At 30.9% G+C, this 14,672-nt stretch overlaps 3 protein-coding genes across 3 annotated transcripts; all 3 read left to right on the forward strand.

The window, feature by feature from the left end:
- The first annotated feature begins 1,130 nt into the window (after positions 1–1,130).
- Positions 1,131–1,850, forward strand: LOC146924620 (RAF-like serine/threonine-protein kinase PRAF). The gene has a single exon (XM_085711880.1). The coding sequence runs from the start codon at positions 1,137–1,139 to the stop codon at positions 1,848–1,850; it is 714 nt and encodes a 237-aa protein (XP_085568006.1). The 5' UTR covers positions 1,131–1,136.
- Positions 1,851–5,131: 3,281 nt separating this feature from the next.
- LOC146924621 (transcription repressor MYB6-like) lies at positions 5,132–6,337 on the forward strand. The gene is made up of 3 exons (XM_085710951.1): positions 5,132–5,410; positions 5,550–5,803; positions 5,900–6,337. The coding sequence occupies exons 1-3, from the start codon at positions 5,132–5,134 to the stop codon at positions 6,183–6,185; spliced, it is 819 nt and encodes a 272-aa protein (XP_085567077.1). The 3' UTR covers positions 6,186–6,337.
- Positions 6,338–9,610: 3,273 nt separating this feature from the next.
- LOC146924622 (uncharacterized) lies at positions 9,611–13,659 on the forward strand. Its single transcript, XM_085709567.1, has 4 exons — positions 9,611–9,817; positions 9,917–10,033; positions 10,714–10,756; positions 13,109–13,659. Exons 1-4 carry the CDS (start codon positions 9,687–9,689, stop codon positions 13,313–13,315), a joined length of 498 nt encoding a protein of 165 aa, XP_085565693.1. The 5' UTR covers positions 9,611–9,686; the 3' UTR covers positions 13,316–13,659.
- Positions 13,660–14,672: the final 1,013 nt, after the last annotated feature.

Here is a 14,672-nt window from a genome sequence, read left to right on the forward strand (position 1 = left end):
TCTTTGTCATTGAATAGCCTGTTATTTCTTTTTTCGTTCCAAATTTCACAGACTGTAGCAAACCATATAACCTATAAAATTGACAGTCGAGTCTTTGTGATACCACCACTGTAACGGAATTGAATAAAATGATCCTGCATGTACTGATAATAACCGCAGTAGCAAATTTACATGTTTTTTTTTTACGTTAAAATTTACGTGTGTTATAGCAATAAAAAGAACACTTTCCTCCAATAAAATGATAAAGTGGATTTCATAAAAAAAAATGATAAAGTGTACTTTTTGTGGTGGTCGGGGTTTGAACCCCGGACCTTGCATCTATTATATATTTTCCATACCAACTGAGCTAAGCTCACGAGGACTGATAAAGTGCACTTTATCCATTCGACTTTAATTCCGAGAAAACGAGGTTTAATTTTAAGTATAATTTTTTTGTATTGTATAAAAAACTTTAACTTAACCTCTTTTTACGGGTTATTTTAATCTTTACTTACCCTCTTTATCTTAACTTTCACAATATTTTTTATTATATTTTGATTAAAATTATAGGTAAATATATTTTACACTTTCATATCGTAACAAATTATACTTATCTTTTTTTTCTCAAAAAAAAACAATACTAATCTTTTGTAACAAAAAAAACTATACCTATCTTTTTAAATGACATCAATTATATAACAAATATAATTTAAATTCATATATTTTTTTTGAAGAAATTCTTATCTTTTTAAATGAGAACAATTAGTATGTATATAGATTATAGTATTGAACTAAAATTCTCACTTCCTTACTTTGTGGTATTTCGGCAATTCAGTTATAACTATTAATATCTTTCTACTTTAAAAATCTATTATAAATATGAATCATTAGTTAGTTCAACATTAGTTTAACTTTTTGAGGAAATTTCAACATTAGTTTAACATCATTTAAAACTATATTGCCTTACGTAAATCAGTTAGTTTAGTAACAAAAATTGTAACAAACAACATCACTATAAATAAATCCTCACACTTACCTTTTATTTTCGTCTCACTTCACTTCTGTTTTTTTCCCAATCCTCTTTTCACTCACTCTCAAGTCTCAACACACTTCTAAATTCTTCCATGGAGTACCCAAACTGTTCGAGAGTCAAACTCATGGTTAGTTATGGTGGAAAAATTGAACCTCGGCTTACCAATCTTCATCATCATCGTCGCTATTTCTACATCGGCGGCGACAACAAAATCATCACCGTTGATCGTAGTATCAAATTTACTAATCTCATGGTAAAGCTTTCTACATTGACGGTTTCCGATGTTTGCTTCAAATATCAACTCCTTGGTGAAGATCTCAATTCTTTGATCCCAGTCGATAACGAAGAAGATCTCGATCATATGATGTTCGAGTATGATCGTATGTGTCGCAATTCAGCAAAGCCTGCAAGGTTAAGGGTCTTCCTCTTCCCTGTCCATGTTGACAACGACAAGGCATCTTCTGATTCTTTGGCTTCTACTATCAAGCTCAAACAGCTGTCTGTCAACTCGCTCAATTCCATTCATGTTCCTCCATTAGAAGATTCATCTCCTCCTACTACACCTCCACCTCCGTCATCAACGAGGAGGGTGATTGAATTCCCGAAGACTTCTCTGGATTTTGCGATTAAGGATACGGTTACAAAAACTAAGATGAAGCAATTTCAAGGACTGAATATCGTGAATGATGAATTTGAAGATATTCTAAAACTATTTTTGAAACGTAATTTTTCCAAGAAGAAGGAATTTCATGGACTACACGTCGTAAACGATGAATTCGAAGATATTCTAAAACAGTTTTGGCATTGTAATTTTTTGATGTCCGGTGTAGTTCACTAATGTTTTTGAGTATAGTCAATTGTATGGATTCAAATTTATTAATATATTGGTTTTTTGATCATGGATTTGTCTTCTATATTTTTTCCACTTATCTCTTCTATATGTTGTTAATTTTTTTTTACTTGTGTTTCTCCATTTTTGAGTGCAACTTCATTAAAGAAGTTATTTTCTTCTCTGATATTTGGTTGACAAAGTTATGTGATTGTATGTCAGCATATGTTTCAGAAGTTCCATATGAAATTCTTTGTTGTTGGGGAGTAATGTCTATTGGTCCTCTTATACGTATAATTCTATTGGAACTCCTTATTCTTGTGACCAATTAAGGTACAATTTTCATTGATATATGAGGTTGTTGTTAATTAATTTGATGATTCATTGCAAAAGTAATTTCATTGATCAGCTTGATTTCATCTTACCTGACTAGTATCAACCAAGTAGTCTTAGGTGAAGATCTTATAGCTATTTCTATATATTAAACCCAATATTGTTCATTAGCTACAGTAATAGTTAACATATGACATTTTTTTCAAATTACCTTCATTGATTTATACAGTATATAAATATGAGCAAAAGCTCCTTCTTTTTAATATACTCTTCCTTCTTTTTTGCAACTTCCGCCTCAATAATATTCTGATTTGCTCCAAATGCTAACCTACTGTCAACACTGATTTTGTATCCCACTTCCAAAAGAAAAATTGGTGAAAAAGGAAACAAAATTTTGATTGATTAGTAAATTACATATATTAATTGTGGACAAAGTTTGCAATTATGTGACTCAGTTCATAATAGTAGTTAACACTTATTCTTTGATTTCCAATTTATTTTTTCTGCAATATACTTTTGAGGCTAAGAATAAAACAAATTAGAGAAAAAGCGAGACCAAGGAAAATTTTAAGATAAATAATCAAGAGAGACACGTAAGTATATTTTTGTATCCATTAGGAGCCCAAAGGAAAAACTTTGGAATTGATTTCTCCAGATGCATCGTGGATCACAACTGCACTCTGCAGTACCATGTGAATGATGGTAAACACTTAACTTTTTCTAATACTTAAAATTCTCTGCTTAAAACATAAACTTAATTAAGTTATATAAGTTCATATTAAGACTCAGGGCCATCCCCGACAATTCACAGGCCCTGTTATAATCTTGATATTTTTTCATTTAAAAATAATTGAAAGAAAAAAAAAAAAAAACTAACACCACTTATAGTTACAGACAACTGAGTTGTAGTTAAATATATAAGTAATAGTTTAAATAGTAATTTTACTCACAGAAAATAGGTATTTACCTATGGATAATGCAAATTGAAAGCAAAATTGTTGTCTTTAAGACTTTTACCTACAGAAAAGGACATTTAATGACGGATTTTGGCCGTAGTACAAGTTTTTTTTTCCTTCAATTTTTTCAATTTTTGAGGCCCCTCTATTAATGACGGAAAAATGTAATTTTCAAAACTAGAAAGTAGAAACTCACATTTACAGTTCTTCAATACTCTCGTTAGTACCCTATCTGCCTTCTTAACATGGTATCCTACTTCACTTCCTCAACCTTCCAACCCATCCCCTATTGTTGAGTGGGAGAAACCACCAGTGTTGTTTTGTTGAGTATGAGATGGCAACTGCTTCACTTCCTCAACCCTCCAACCCTGAGTGTGAGTAACGAGCTTGCTGACTCATGTTGTTTGAGAGATGATATTAGTAAAATCTTGGGTCTGGCCTAAGTCAAATTGAGATTTGCAAGTTTAGTAAACCTATCGGTTCGGTACATCGTTTTCTTAGATATCAAAGTTAAAAACTAATAATTGAATCAATCCAGTTCAGTTTGGTTGAGTGTTTGTCCTAACCGAAAAAGATTGGATAATTTTTGGTTTGGTTTTTTCGAGTTTATAGATTGTGTCTGAACCGCATACACCATTAACTGGAGCATGAAGGGCAAATCAATTTTTTTCTAAACCTGCAAGATTCTATAGAACTAGAACAGATAAGAGTAGTTTAAACCAAAACAATGAGATAAAAAATTCTATGTTGTCGGGGAAGAAAGATTGGAGGAAACTGGATAAAATAGATGAGAGATAATTGATTATTTAAAAAAAAAAATTGGACAATAAAATTAGGTAGAAAATTAATGACCGTTATTTGCGTACAATCATGAATACATTAGAAAAATCCAAGTAGTTTTTTTTTATTGACTCTATTGTATACAAAATTCAACACAATATAATTTTTATCCTTTATCTTGTATTAAAAATTGGTTTTGGTCTTTTTTTTTTGTAAAGTCGTTTTAGTTTTTTTTAAATCATTTTAATCCTTGGTCTTTTTAAAAATGTGATATTTAGTCTTTTATTTTCATTTGTTTTGGTGTGTTAAAAGGACTAAAACGTCACCCTTTTAAAAAAGATAAAGAACTAAAACAATTCATAAAAAAGATAAAGAACCAAAATGAATTTATAGTAAAAGATGAAAAATATATTTAAACCCTAACCAGAAAAGATTGGAATTTTTTTTTGTTTGGTTTGCTTTTCATATTCACCAATTTTATCTGAACCACTTACACTCTTAGAGGGAGTATAAAGGGGTAAATCAACTTTTTTTCAAACCTGCAAGATCTTTTTGAACGAGTCGAGAGAAAATAAGTATGAGCCAAAAGAGTTTTTTTTTAAGGGAAGTATGAGCCAAAAGAGTGAAAATAAAAAAATAGCGTTTATAATTTACATGAGTTATAGCAATAAAAAGAACACTTTCCTCCAATAAAATGATAAAGTGGATTTCATAAAAAAAATGATAAAGTGCACTTTATCCATTCGAGTTAAATTCTGAGAAAATGTGGTTTAATTTTATTTTAAGTTTTATTTTGTTTGTATTGCTAAAATAGCTTTATCTTAATCTCTTTTATGGGTTATTTTAATCTTTACTTAGTATTATATTGAACTAAAATCTCACCTCCTTGCTTAAAACTCTATTTCTAACCTCTTTATCTTAACTTTCACAATATTTTTTTATTATATATTTTGATTAAAATTATAGGTAAGTATATTTTACACTTTCATACTGTAACAAACTATACTTTATCTTTTTTTCTCAAAACAAACTATACTAATATTTTGTAAAAAAAAAAACTATAGTTATCTTTTTAAACTATACTCTAACTTCCTTACTTTGTGGTATTTAGGCAATTCAGTTATAACAATCTATTATAAATATGAATCATTAGTTAGTTCAACATTAGTTTAACATCATTAAAAACTATATTGCCTTACGTAAATCAGTTAGTTTAACATCATGTCTTCATCATCATCAGCCGATACTAAAAAAGGAACATGGTCCAAAGAAGAAGATGAAATATTAAAAGCATATGTGGAAAACCATGGAACAAGAAATTGGAACGAGGTATCAAAAAATGCGGGGCTTATACGTTGCTGTAAAAGTTGTCGTCTAAGATGGTATAATCACCTACAACCAGATGTGAAAAAGGGTCCATTTAGTGAAGAAGAAAAAACAAAAGTTTTTCAGTTCTATGAAAAGTTTGGTGAACTCAAATGGTCTAAGCTGGCTCAGGAGGTAATTTCTTATTCATGCTTTACTTCTTTTACTTTCTTTAATTTGAAATATTGATCTATCCTTCTATAATATTCACCACTTGTGTGTTGCTTATTTTGTTGATCATGTCATTAATTTGTATTCGTTCTTTTTGTGTCAGTTACCGGGAAGAAGCGATAATGACATCAAGAACTTTTGGAATGCGAGAAAAAGAAAACTTGAAAAGCGTGGCTTGTCACCCTTCCCTGACAAGATGGAACCGGATGATGAGTTGAATAGTAGCCAACAAGTTGAGGATTCACAAGAAGATGAATCTAATATACCACAATTGAAATTTAGAAAATATCCATCAATTTTTGATGTCCCAAACATGTTCTACAATAATGTGGGAAGTACTTCAACATTGATTGATAGGTGAGTAGATTATGTAATTATTCCATTTTCTTTTATATGTTAAAATTGTTTATATGAGGTGTTAAATTTACAGTTACTTTCATCAATTTCTTTCAGGGGTAGCATTATTGGAACTTCTCATATACCTATGGCTCCACTTCCTTCACCTATGATGCTTGGTGACTATCCTCAAATTCCACCACCTATGGAGACTCAGTATCATGGTGACTTTATGGATCCAGATTTTTGGTTACACAACAGTTCATTAGACAATGACGATGCTGAAGCAAACCTCCTTGATGACTTCATGGATCCATGTCTATGTATTGACTTCAGTAATATGGAGGACGATGTTGAAGCCGGCGGTCGTTTATTTGACAGTAACTTGCATGACAAGATATAAAAAGCTTATAGTGTTTGCAACACAATTTTTCTGTTTTTATGTTCTGAGAATTGTGTGTTTTGTCTACTGTCAGCATATGTTTCAGAACTTCTATATGATCTTTAATTTGTTGTCCCTTAAAATCTCATGCCACTAATTTTTTCCGTCCTTGAAAAAAACATCTTTATAAATTATAACTAACTAATTTTGTAGTAAATAGTATATCATGGGACAATAGTGTTTTGTCCAAATTTCGCATATAGTGGTATAGTGTTACTTATAGCTGTTATTTAACAACATTGACTTCTTTTATGTGTTTTAGAGTAACCTTGGATAAATTTTTCAAATAAGTATTTGTTGAATCAGAAATTTTGTATGAGAGATTTCCAAATTCTTGCATTAGTTGAAATCAAGATCTGCTTCCTTCCAACCTTTCCAATATGTTACTTGTCTAACTTTATGGTTCCTATAAACATTTAAGCTTCTCAACTTAAATGAAAATAAGAATGAAGTTAATGGAAACTTGGCTATTATTTTCAAAAGAATATAACTTGATATCTTGATTTTGTATGCTTATGCAAATGGTGAACTAATTACTGAGAGATAATACTGATTATTATAACAATGTTGAAGACTCTGCAATCATTCTAGTTCTAGAATTATAGAATATAAATCATGACTTAAAGTTTATCCAGTTATTAAGTTACCGTGAATTGCAAGTCATGGTGGAATCGTGAATACAACTTTATTTTTATGGATCAGCAATATTAGTAAAATCATATTAGGGGTTTTTATGAAGTTCTTGTCACACTAAGATTCAAACAAGCTTAGATCGTTCCACTTAAAAATATGGACAAGGCCAAAATGGTCAAGTTTTTCTCAATTGCATATGTAGTTTTTTCAAGGCTAAAACATAGTCCCACCAAAAAACCCAACAAGCTTTTTTCAAAAATCAAAATTGATACCTATATACTATACTTAAAATAACCAAACAAGTCAGACAAATAAGATGAGTGACAACAATCATTAGACTAAATTAAAACATAGGTTATTTAAGTTATTTAATTGTAATAAATTGGTTCTTTTAAGTTTTTTTGTACCACTTTGGTCTCTTTTGTTAATTAATCGCAACAAGTTGGTTCTTTAAGTTTTTTCCATACCAATTAGATTTTAAGTTATTTAACCGTAACAATTTGGGGTATTTTAGATCTTAAAAATGTAAGTTATTCGGGTCTTAATAGTTACAATTAAATAATTTAAAGGACCCAAGTGTTACTAAAAATACTTAAATGACTAACTTATTACAATAAAATAACTTAAAAGATATAAGTGGTACAAAAAAAGTTAAAGTACTAATTTATTACAATTAAATAACTTAGTTGACATGTTTGAGTTCGATCAAAGGTTTGCCATGTCATTAACTAATATCCATGTCTAAAATTATTTAAATCTAAGTTAAATAATACTAAAATAAAAAAAGAAAATTCTGAAATTAAAAATCAAATTACAAAAATAAAAATCCGGGTTTAATTATTATATTAGGGTTTATGAGTTTACTATCTTTATTCTAACAACGAAAATCAAACCCAGCAAAACGTTATTTCATTGCCTTTGCTTGAAGGGACAAGAAGGCTATTTGTGTGATTGTTCACTTGATCCTATAAGATATATTTTTTAGGTTTGATGGTAGTAATGACGGTATATTTATTTCCTACATTTACCCAATTATATAGATAAGTATTCTAAAAAGTTTTTTAGTTAGTTTTTTTTTAGGGAAAAAAAGTTTTTTAGTTAGTTTTTTTTTTGTCGGGGTGTCCGAGGTTCGAACCCCGACCCCTGCATAAATTATGCAACGATTATGCAATGTCTCTGCCAACTGAGCTAAGCACACGGGAACTAAAAATAAATAAGTAATTTTTTAGTTAGTTAATAGTAAGTTAATTAATAGTTAGAGTTAAATATGTACTGCTTGACCAAAAAAAATATGTATAGTCTCTTTGAATGTACCAATTTTCATTTTTAGTCCATCTAAAGATTATCAGTGAATGATGGTCGCTATAAACTTTTCCATCCTCCAAATTCTTCTAATTCATCTTTCTCTAAATTTTCTTTAAAAAAAAATCTTTCTTTAATTTTTTTTTATATATCTTAGTCGAGCTCAACTATACAACATGGTGAGAATAAAGTTTTCACGAAGATGAAAAAAAAATTCATTTGCAACCACCTATTAACCTACATATTATAAAGATTTTCGTAATTATTATAACATTAATCAAACATCTTTTTTGGACCATCGTATTGTAATACATGCATAGGTCATATTTATATATATCACACGCCAATACTGGAATCATCGAACATATGCCAATATCCATAAGGATATATTCGTGATCGAGATTTACTCCAAACTCCAGAAGGATTAAGTCGTCCCAACATAGAACTCATGTATTACTCCATCGTCAAAACCACAATTAGAAAGCACGAATATGAGACATCTGTCCATGACCAAGATCATGAGCCACATATTGACCATAATACTCACCCTTTCTCAACTTCCAACCCTCTCTTGTCACAAACAACTTCCAACCCTCTGTACATGCATGATTGAAGAACTGAAAGATTCATTCTCCTTTTAGCCGATAAATACTGATTTCAAGACATTGATTGCAGTACATCATCGACAAGGTAAGCCCGTATATCTAAGCAAGAACGTTTTTTTTTAAAAATGTTGGTGAATAAAACTTTCATCCTTACATTCTCATAAAAGTTATTTCTATAAATAAATTTAATATAGTTGAAAGTTGAAACAAACATACATTCCATTAGATTAGGGGGCCGTCCCCATGTAAGATAAGGATCTGCCAACTCTATACAAGATTTATTGTGAAATTATGAACTACCTCCGACCTCATGTAGAAACAAAGATTTTCTTTTTTAGGTTTATTAAATAATTAATGTTTCTAGTTTATAATATTAACAAAATACATCAATCATTCGATTAATAATAATATTAACAAAATACATCAATCATTCGATTAATATAAACAAAATTATTCATGTATGAAATCAGAGGAAGTATTTACAAGAGACATGATATTGTAGAATCCTAACTCTTGCTCAAACCAAATAATTGAACTTAAATGATTAATGAACTCCATCAAAAAATAAAATGTTTAAAAAAACCCAAGACCAATTTTTGCATGAAACAATTATTGATCATGCTTTACTTAAATCAAGTCAAATTGAGTCCTTGTGAGCTGAGCTCGGTTGGTATGGACAATCCATAATATATGCAAGGTTTGGGGTTCAAACCTCAGCCACTACCAAAAAATAATCAAGTCAAATTGAGATCAATGGGAGAATTGTAAAATAAAAAATTAATAAAAAAAACTCTTGTTATAAAATAGTCATATAAATATCATTTATTCATTTCTCATTCATCAATCAACCACGGAATTTCCATCTTTCCCTCTATATCCTCTCAAGTCTCAACTCTCTGCAACACTCTCTTCTCTTCGCGCCATGGAAGAAATCGCACAATTTCAAATGGCTCCTACCTTTTCTTTTTTGGATGGCAATTCATCAGATCTACACACAGAGGAGGGTCTCAAATCCCTCGATGAATTCCTCTCTGGAAAGACCTATATTTCTGGGTAACCCTAAAATCCTTTCAATTTCTACTTTTTTTTGCTGTTTGAAATGTTAAAGATTGATTTTTTATTGTTTCTGTGATTTGGGTTGTTCAAATTCAGGGATAAGTTTTCTGAGATGGATATCCAAGTGTTTGATGCTGTTTTGGGAAAACCAGGTGACGCTTTTCCCAATGCTGATAAGTGGTATAATGTTATGTCTTCACGTTTTCCTGTAAGGTATAGTATGCTCTCTTTGCTTTTGTTTCTAAATTATCAGCTCTTTAGCACCGACACTTCTAATAGAAGCCGTGTCCGCTGTAAGACACTTATAACATAGTATGAAGCACATGTGAACACCGATAATAATTTGAAGAAAAAAAAAAGGCATAATTTAATGTAATCATATGTATCCGACACCAAAACACGTCTAATCTGAGGAGTATGTGTACTAGCTTATAAGTTTCCCACACGTGACACATCTATTTTTAAGTCATTGTGTGTCACCGACACTTCTAATAGAAGCTGTGTCCGGTGTGAGACACCTTTAACTGTCCGACATGACACATTACATTCAATTATGTGATTTTTCAGTCAGTGTCATTGTCTTTCACCGACACTTCTAATAGAAGTTGTGTTCAGTATCAGACACTTGTGAGTGTTCGACACGACATATTACATTCAATTATGCAATTTTTCAAATTATTACTAGTGTCGTGTAGTGTCGTTGTATGTCTGGTGTCATGGTCTGTAATTCATAGATTATTACTGGTTTGGAGTCAGTGTGTCTAGTGTTTGTGCCTCATAGATTATTGGTTTCCTCTTTTATTGTTTTGATTGAAATCTGAGTAGTTTGGTTTTGTTTAATTTTGCTAATTTTTGAACCTTTTTTTTTTATGATTTTAATTTTGTATGAGCAGTGCCTCTGTGAAAGCTCAAGGTGGGAATGCACCTGTCCTTGCGGTATGCACCTCCCTTAGTTTTCATTGCTTTGTGTTAATTTAATTCATGTTTATGGTTTCTGTTATTTTCTTTCCATAAAAGGTTGCATGGCTTCTTATTTGGTATGTGTTTGTTTCAATCTTGTCAATTGCATATGGTGGAAAATAGTGGATTGTTAAAATTCTGCTATGCATTAGTGCTGTAGAATATGAGCATTGCTCATCTCCTCTGAAGCATGGGTACTCCAAACATGGAGAAGTACCGGTACCGGGTACGCATATGGTACTCGTAACTTAGCACCAAAGCGTACCTATTTTTACTTAGTTGTTTCGTTGTAGTTGGTGCAGCAAAAACGTACGGGCGGTGAAAAAATAACCAAAATTATTTTTCTTTTTTACTGTATTTTAATTCTCTTTCTTGCTTTTGATGAAAATAGTAGAGGGGATGCACACAAAAAGTTAAACTCCCAAGCAACATGATGATAGAAGTGTAGTAATTCACTTGAAAAATCTTTTTTTTTTTTTTTTTATATGTTTTATACCAACGTACCTGTACCTTCATTTTTTAAAATTTGCCGTATTACGTACCGGTACTGGGTACCGTACCCGTACCTATGCATCATAGCTCATCTCACTTTTGAAATTGCTCGTGAGATGAGCAATTTTCATATAATATAGCACCACTGTAACATCTATTTGGTAATATTTTGTACTAAATAGTGTATCGCAGCACAATAGAGGTTTGTCCAAATTCAGCTATGCTATAGCAGTATAGCGCCGCTGTAGCAGCTATTTAATAACACTGGATTCTTTTATTATGTGTTTTAGAGTTACCTAAAATAAATTTTTCAAATAAGTATTTGTGAAATCAGAAGTTTTTGTATGATCTTATATTGACTATGAGATTTTCGAATAAAAAATTCTGACATAAGTTGAAATCAACATCTGCTGCTTCCCAACTTTTTCAATTTATCACTTTTCTAACTTCATGGTCCCTATAAACATTTAAGCATATCATCTTGAATGAAAATAAGCATGAATTTAATACAAACTAGGCAATTATTTTCAAAAGAATAGAACTTGGTATCTTGATTTTGAAACAGTATTGATATGTTTATGTATATGGTGTACAATTACTGAAAGATCGTTATTGATTAGTGTAACAAGGTTGAAGATTTTGCAATCATTCTAGAATTGTAGAATAAATTCTTTGAATTTATAATTTATTGAGTTATTAAGTTACTGTGAATTGTAAATGTGGTTGAATGGTGAATATATAACTTTTTTTTAACAGATCAGGAATATTAGTATAATCACATTAGGATTTTTGTTTAGAATGAAAGAAAATTATTATTACTGTAGTAAGATTTGAATCTTGCTAGAAAAGAAACCATAATTACAAGTGATTAGAAGCACCCTCACACAATTCAACCGACCCCTCACTACTCTCCCTCTCTCGCATTCATGGACAATTGGGGGAAAAAAAAACTAGTGAAAAATAATAGTGAAACCCTTGTCCTTGACTGTTGCAAGAGTTTAGGAGTTGAGCAAGACCTCGCGGCACATAATTTTTGGAACGACCTTTGTAACAGTAAGGGGCATCTTTCCACTTATTTGTCCAGATGGATACGAGTATGTCTTAAGTGTTTTTGGTGATGATGATGTGATACTAAATGGTTTATTGAGTATGCTACTTGTTGATGTTCAAGTGAGTTATGCTATGGTGATTTTTAGATTATGAAATGTATGTTCATGATTTTGATGCATGTGAGTATGATTGAATTATGCCAATATTTTGTGTTGACGAGGAATGGTTATTTGCGCACTATAATAAAAGAATAAAAATAAAATTGATTGGTAACAGATGGTTGACAAAGGTGATGGTTTTGTATCTACCTGGGTGGGTTTGGTAACAAAGTTGAAATTTAACTTGGACACTCCGTGTGAATAGTCCTTACTTGGTGATTAATAAAGGTGATTACATTGCATACATGGGTGAGCTTGAATTTAGTTGCAAGTAGGTGATGATAATCCCTTGTAAAGGCGGTGTGCCTCAGATAATACCTAGGTCGGGTTCTGGGCATGTAATTCATGTGGGAATATTGGTGCTGTCCAGTTGGGACATTTTTGCGCTTGTGGGGGAGGTGATGTCCTGGAATCATATGCATCGGCATGTAGACTAACCAAATAGGATATGTGGTGCATCTCTTGTTTTGAATTATTGGGTGATGTTCTGTGATATTAAGTGTTGATCTTAATTGCATATGTATGATGTTTGCTATTTTTGTGAATTAAATGTTACACATGCCTATTTGTGTTACCTACTTGTGTTGGGAGATGACTCTTGCATTTTTTTGGCTGAACGCCACCCCAGACATCGCTCGATTTCCTTGAGATAGACAATCCATCAACCTGGCAAATTGACCACACATCAAACCAGCTGAAGTATACTGGAGCTATAGCCAGGGTTACGAAAGCTGACGGACGAGTTATCCGATGTGAAGTCAATAATAAACAGACCATATCTCTTCCCATGCCCCCACAACAAATTATGGCGCATCTCATCAACAATCATGAATGATATTGCGTAGGAACTTGTCTCTTTAGAGGATGAGGAGGATCCTTTAAGGCTTAGGTTTGGAACTTCTGTTGGTCGTGTCGTGTAGATGTTTTACCTTTGCAGTGGTCTAGTTGTGGTCAACTTTAGAGGCCTTTCTTTTGGTGTAACCTATCTGTATTATTTTTTTTCCTCTCTGTAATTAAGTAGTATTAATATGATGTTTTAAGTGTATGTGGGTTTGCCTCAAACTGAGTTCCCTACAACTGTTACCTGTGAGGTTGTAATTAGCTATGATAGCAACATGGATGATGTTTTATAGTAGTATGAAGGGCGTCTGGTACTATAGACTATAGAGCTCTTGTCAATTCCTTGACTTTTTTTACTTAAATTTTTTAAAATTATTAAGACCGCAACTTAAACAACAACTTGTAATTAGATCTGAACTAATTTTTTTTAATCAATTCCTTGACTTTAAAATCACATTTAATTGGTTTGCCAAAAATATATATTTAATTGGTTTGCCAAAAATATATATTTAATTGGCTTCCTGAAGTCTTAAATATTTAATTAAAAGTAATTATACAAATTCAATGTTATCTTTAAAAAAAATATATATATTAACAAATCCTAACTAAACAAATGTAAAATGTATGAAAGAGAAAATAATTAAATGATATATATTTTTTAAATAATTAAATGTTATGTGTTTTATTGTGGGTGTCTAAATGATTTTGATTTGAGATTATGGCTATACAAATATTTCTCTTATGTATCACATAGTTGAGAAGAGTCGGCTAATTTTTGTACTAGAAAAAGCTAATGTAAAGAAATGTGGTAATGAAAACTTGCTGGTACCGTTTGGCCAGACTTTTTTTGGGTCTAAAAGCTACTTTAAAACAAAGTTAAAATAAAGTTTTTAAGGAAGAAGCTAAAGATATTTGGTTTCTTTATTGTTTTTTAGTTTTAAAGTTATTTTTAAGTTAAAAGTTGTTTGACAAAATATTGTACAAAACTTTGAATTTATTACTTTTTTGGTGGTGTCCGGGATTCGAACTCCGGACCTTGCATATATTTATGCACTATCTTTATCAACTGAGATAAACTCACAAGGAAAAAACTTTGAATTTATTATGAATATATCTATAATATGTATATGTGTGTGTATTTTTTTTTTTTTAAGGATATATGTGTGTATATATAATGAGAATAGTTGGTTTTTTCTTTTCCAATTATACTCTATAACAAATTTTGTTATAAGAATATCATATTTTTAGTGTCAATCAAAAAGATAAGAATTTATATTATATAATATTATATTTGTTATATTGTTGATGTCATTGAAAAAGATATGTTTAGTTTTTTTAATACGAAAAAGATA

This window comes from Medicago sativa, chromosome 5 (assembly GCF_051527215.1).
Source record: "Medicago sativa cultivar Bolivia chromosome 5, Bolivia_mono, whole genome shotgun sequence".
NCBI classification, from domain to species: Eukaryota; Viridiplantae; Streptophyta; class Magnoliopsida; order Fabales; family Fabaceae; genus Medicago; species Medicago sativa.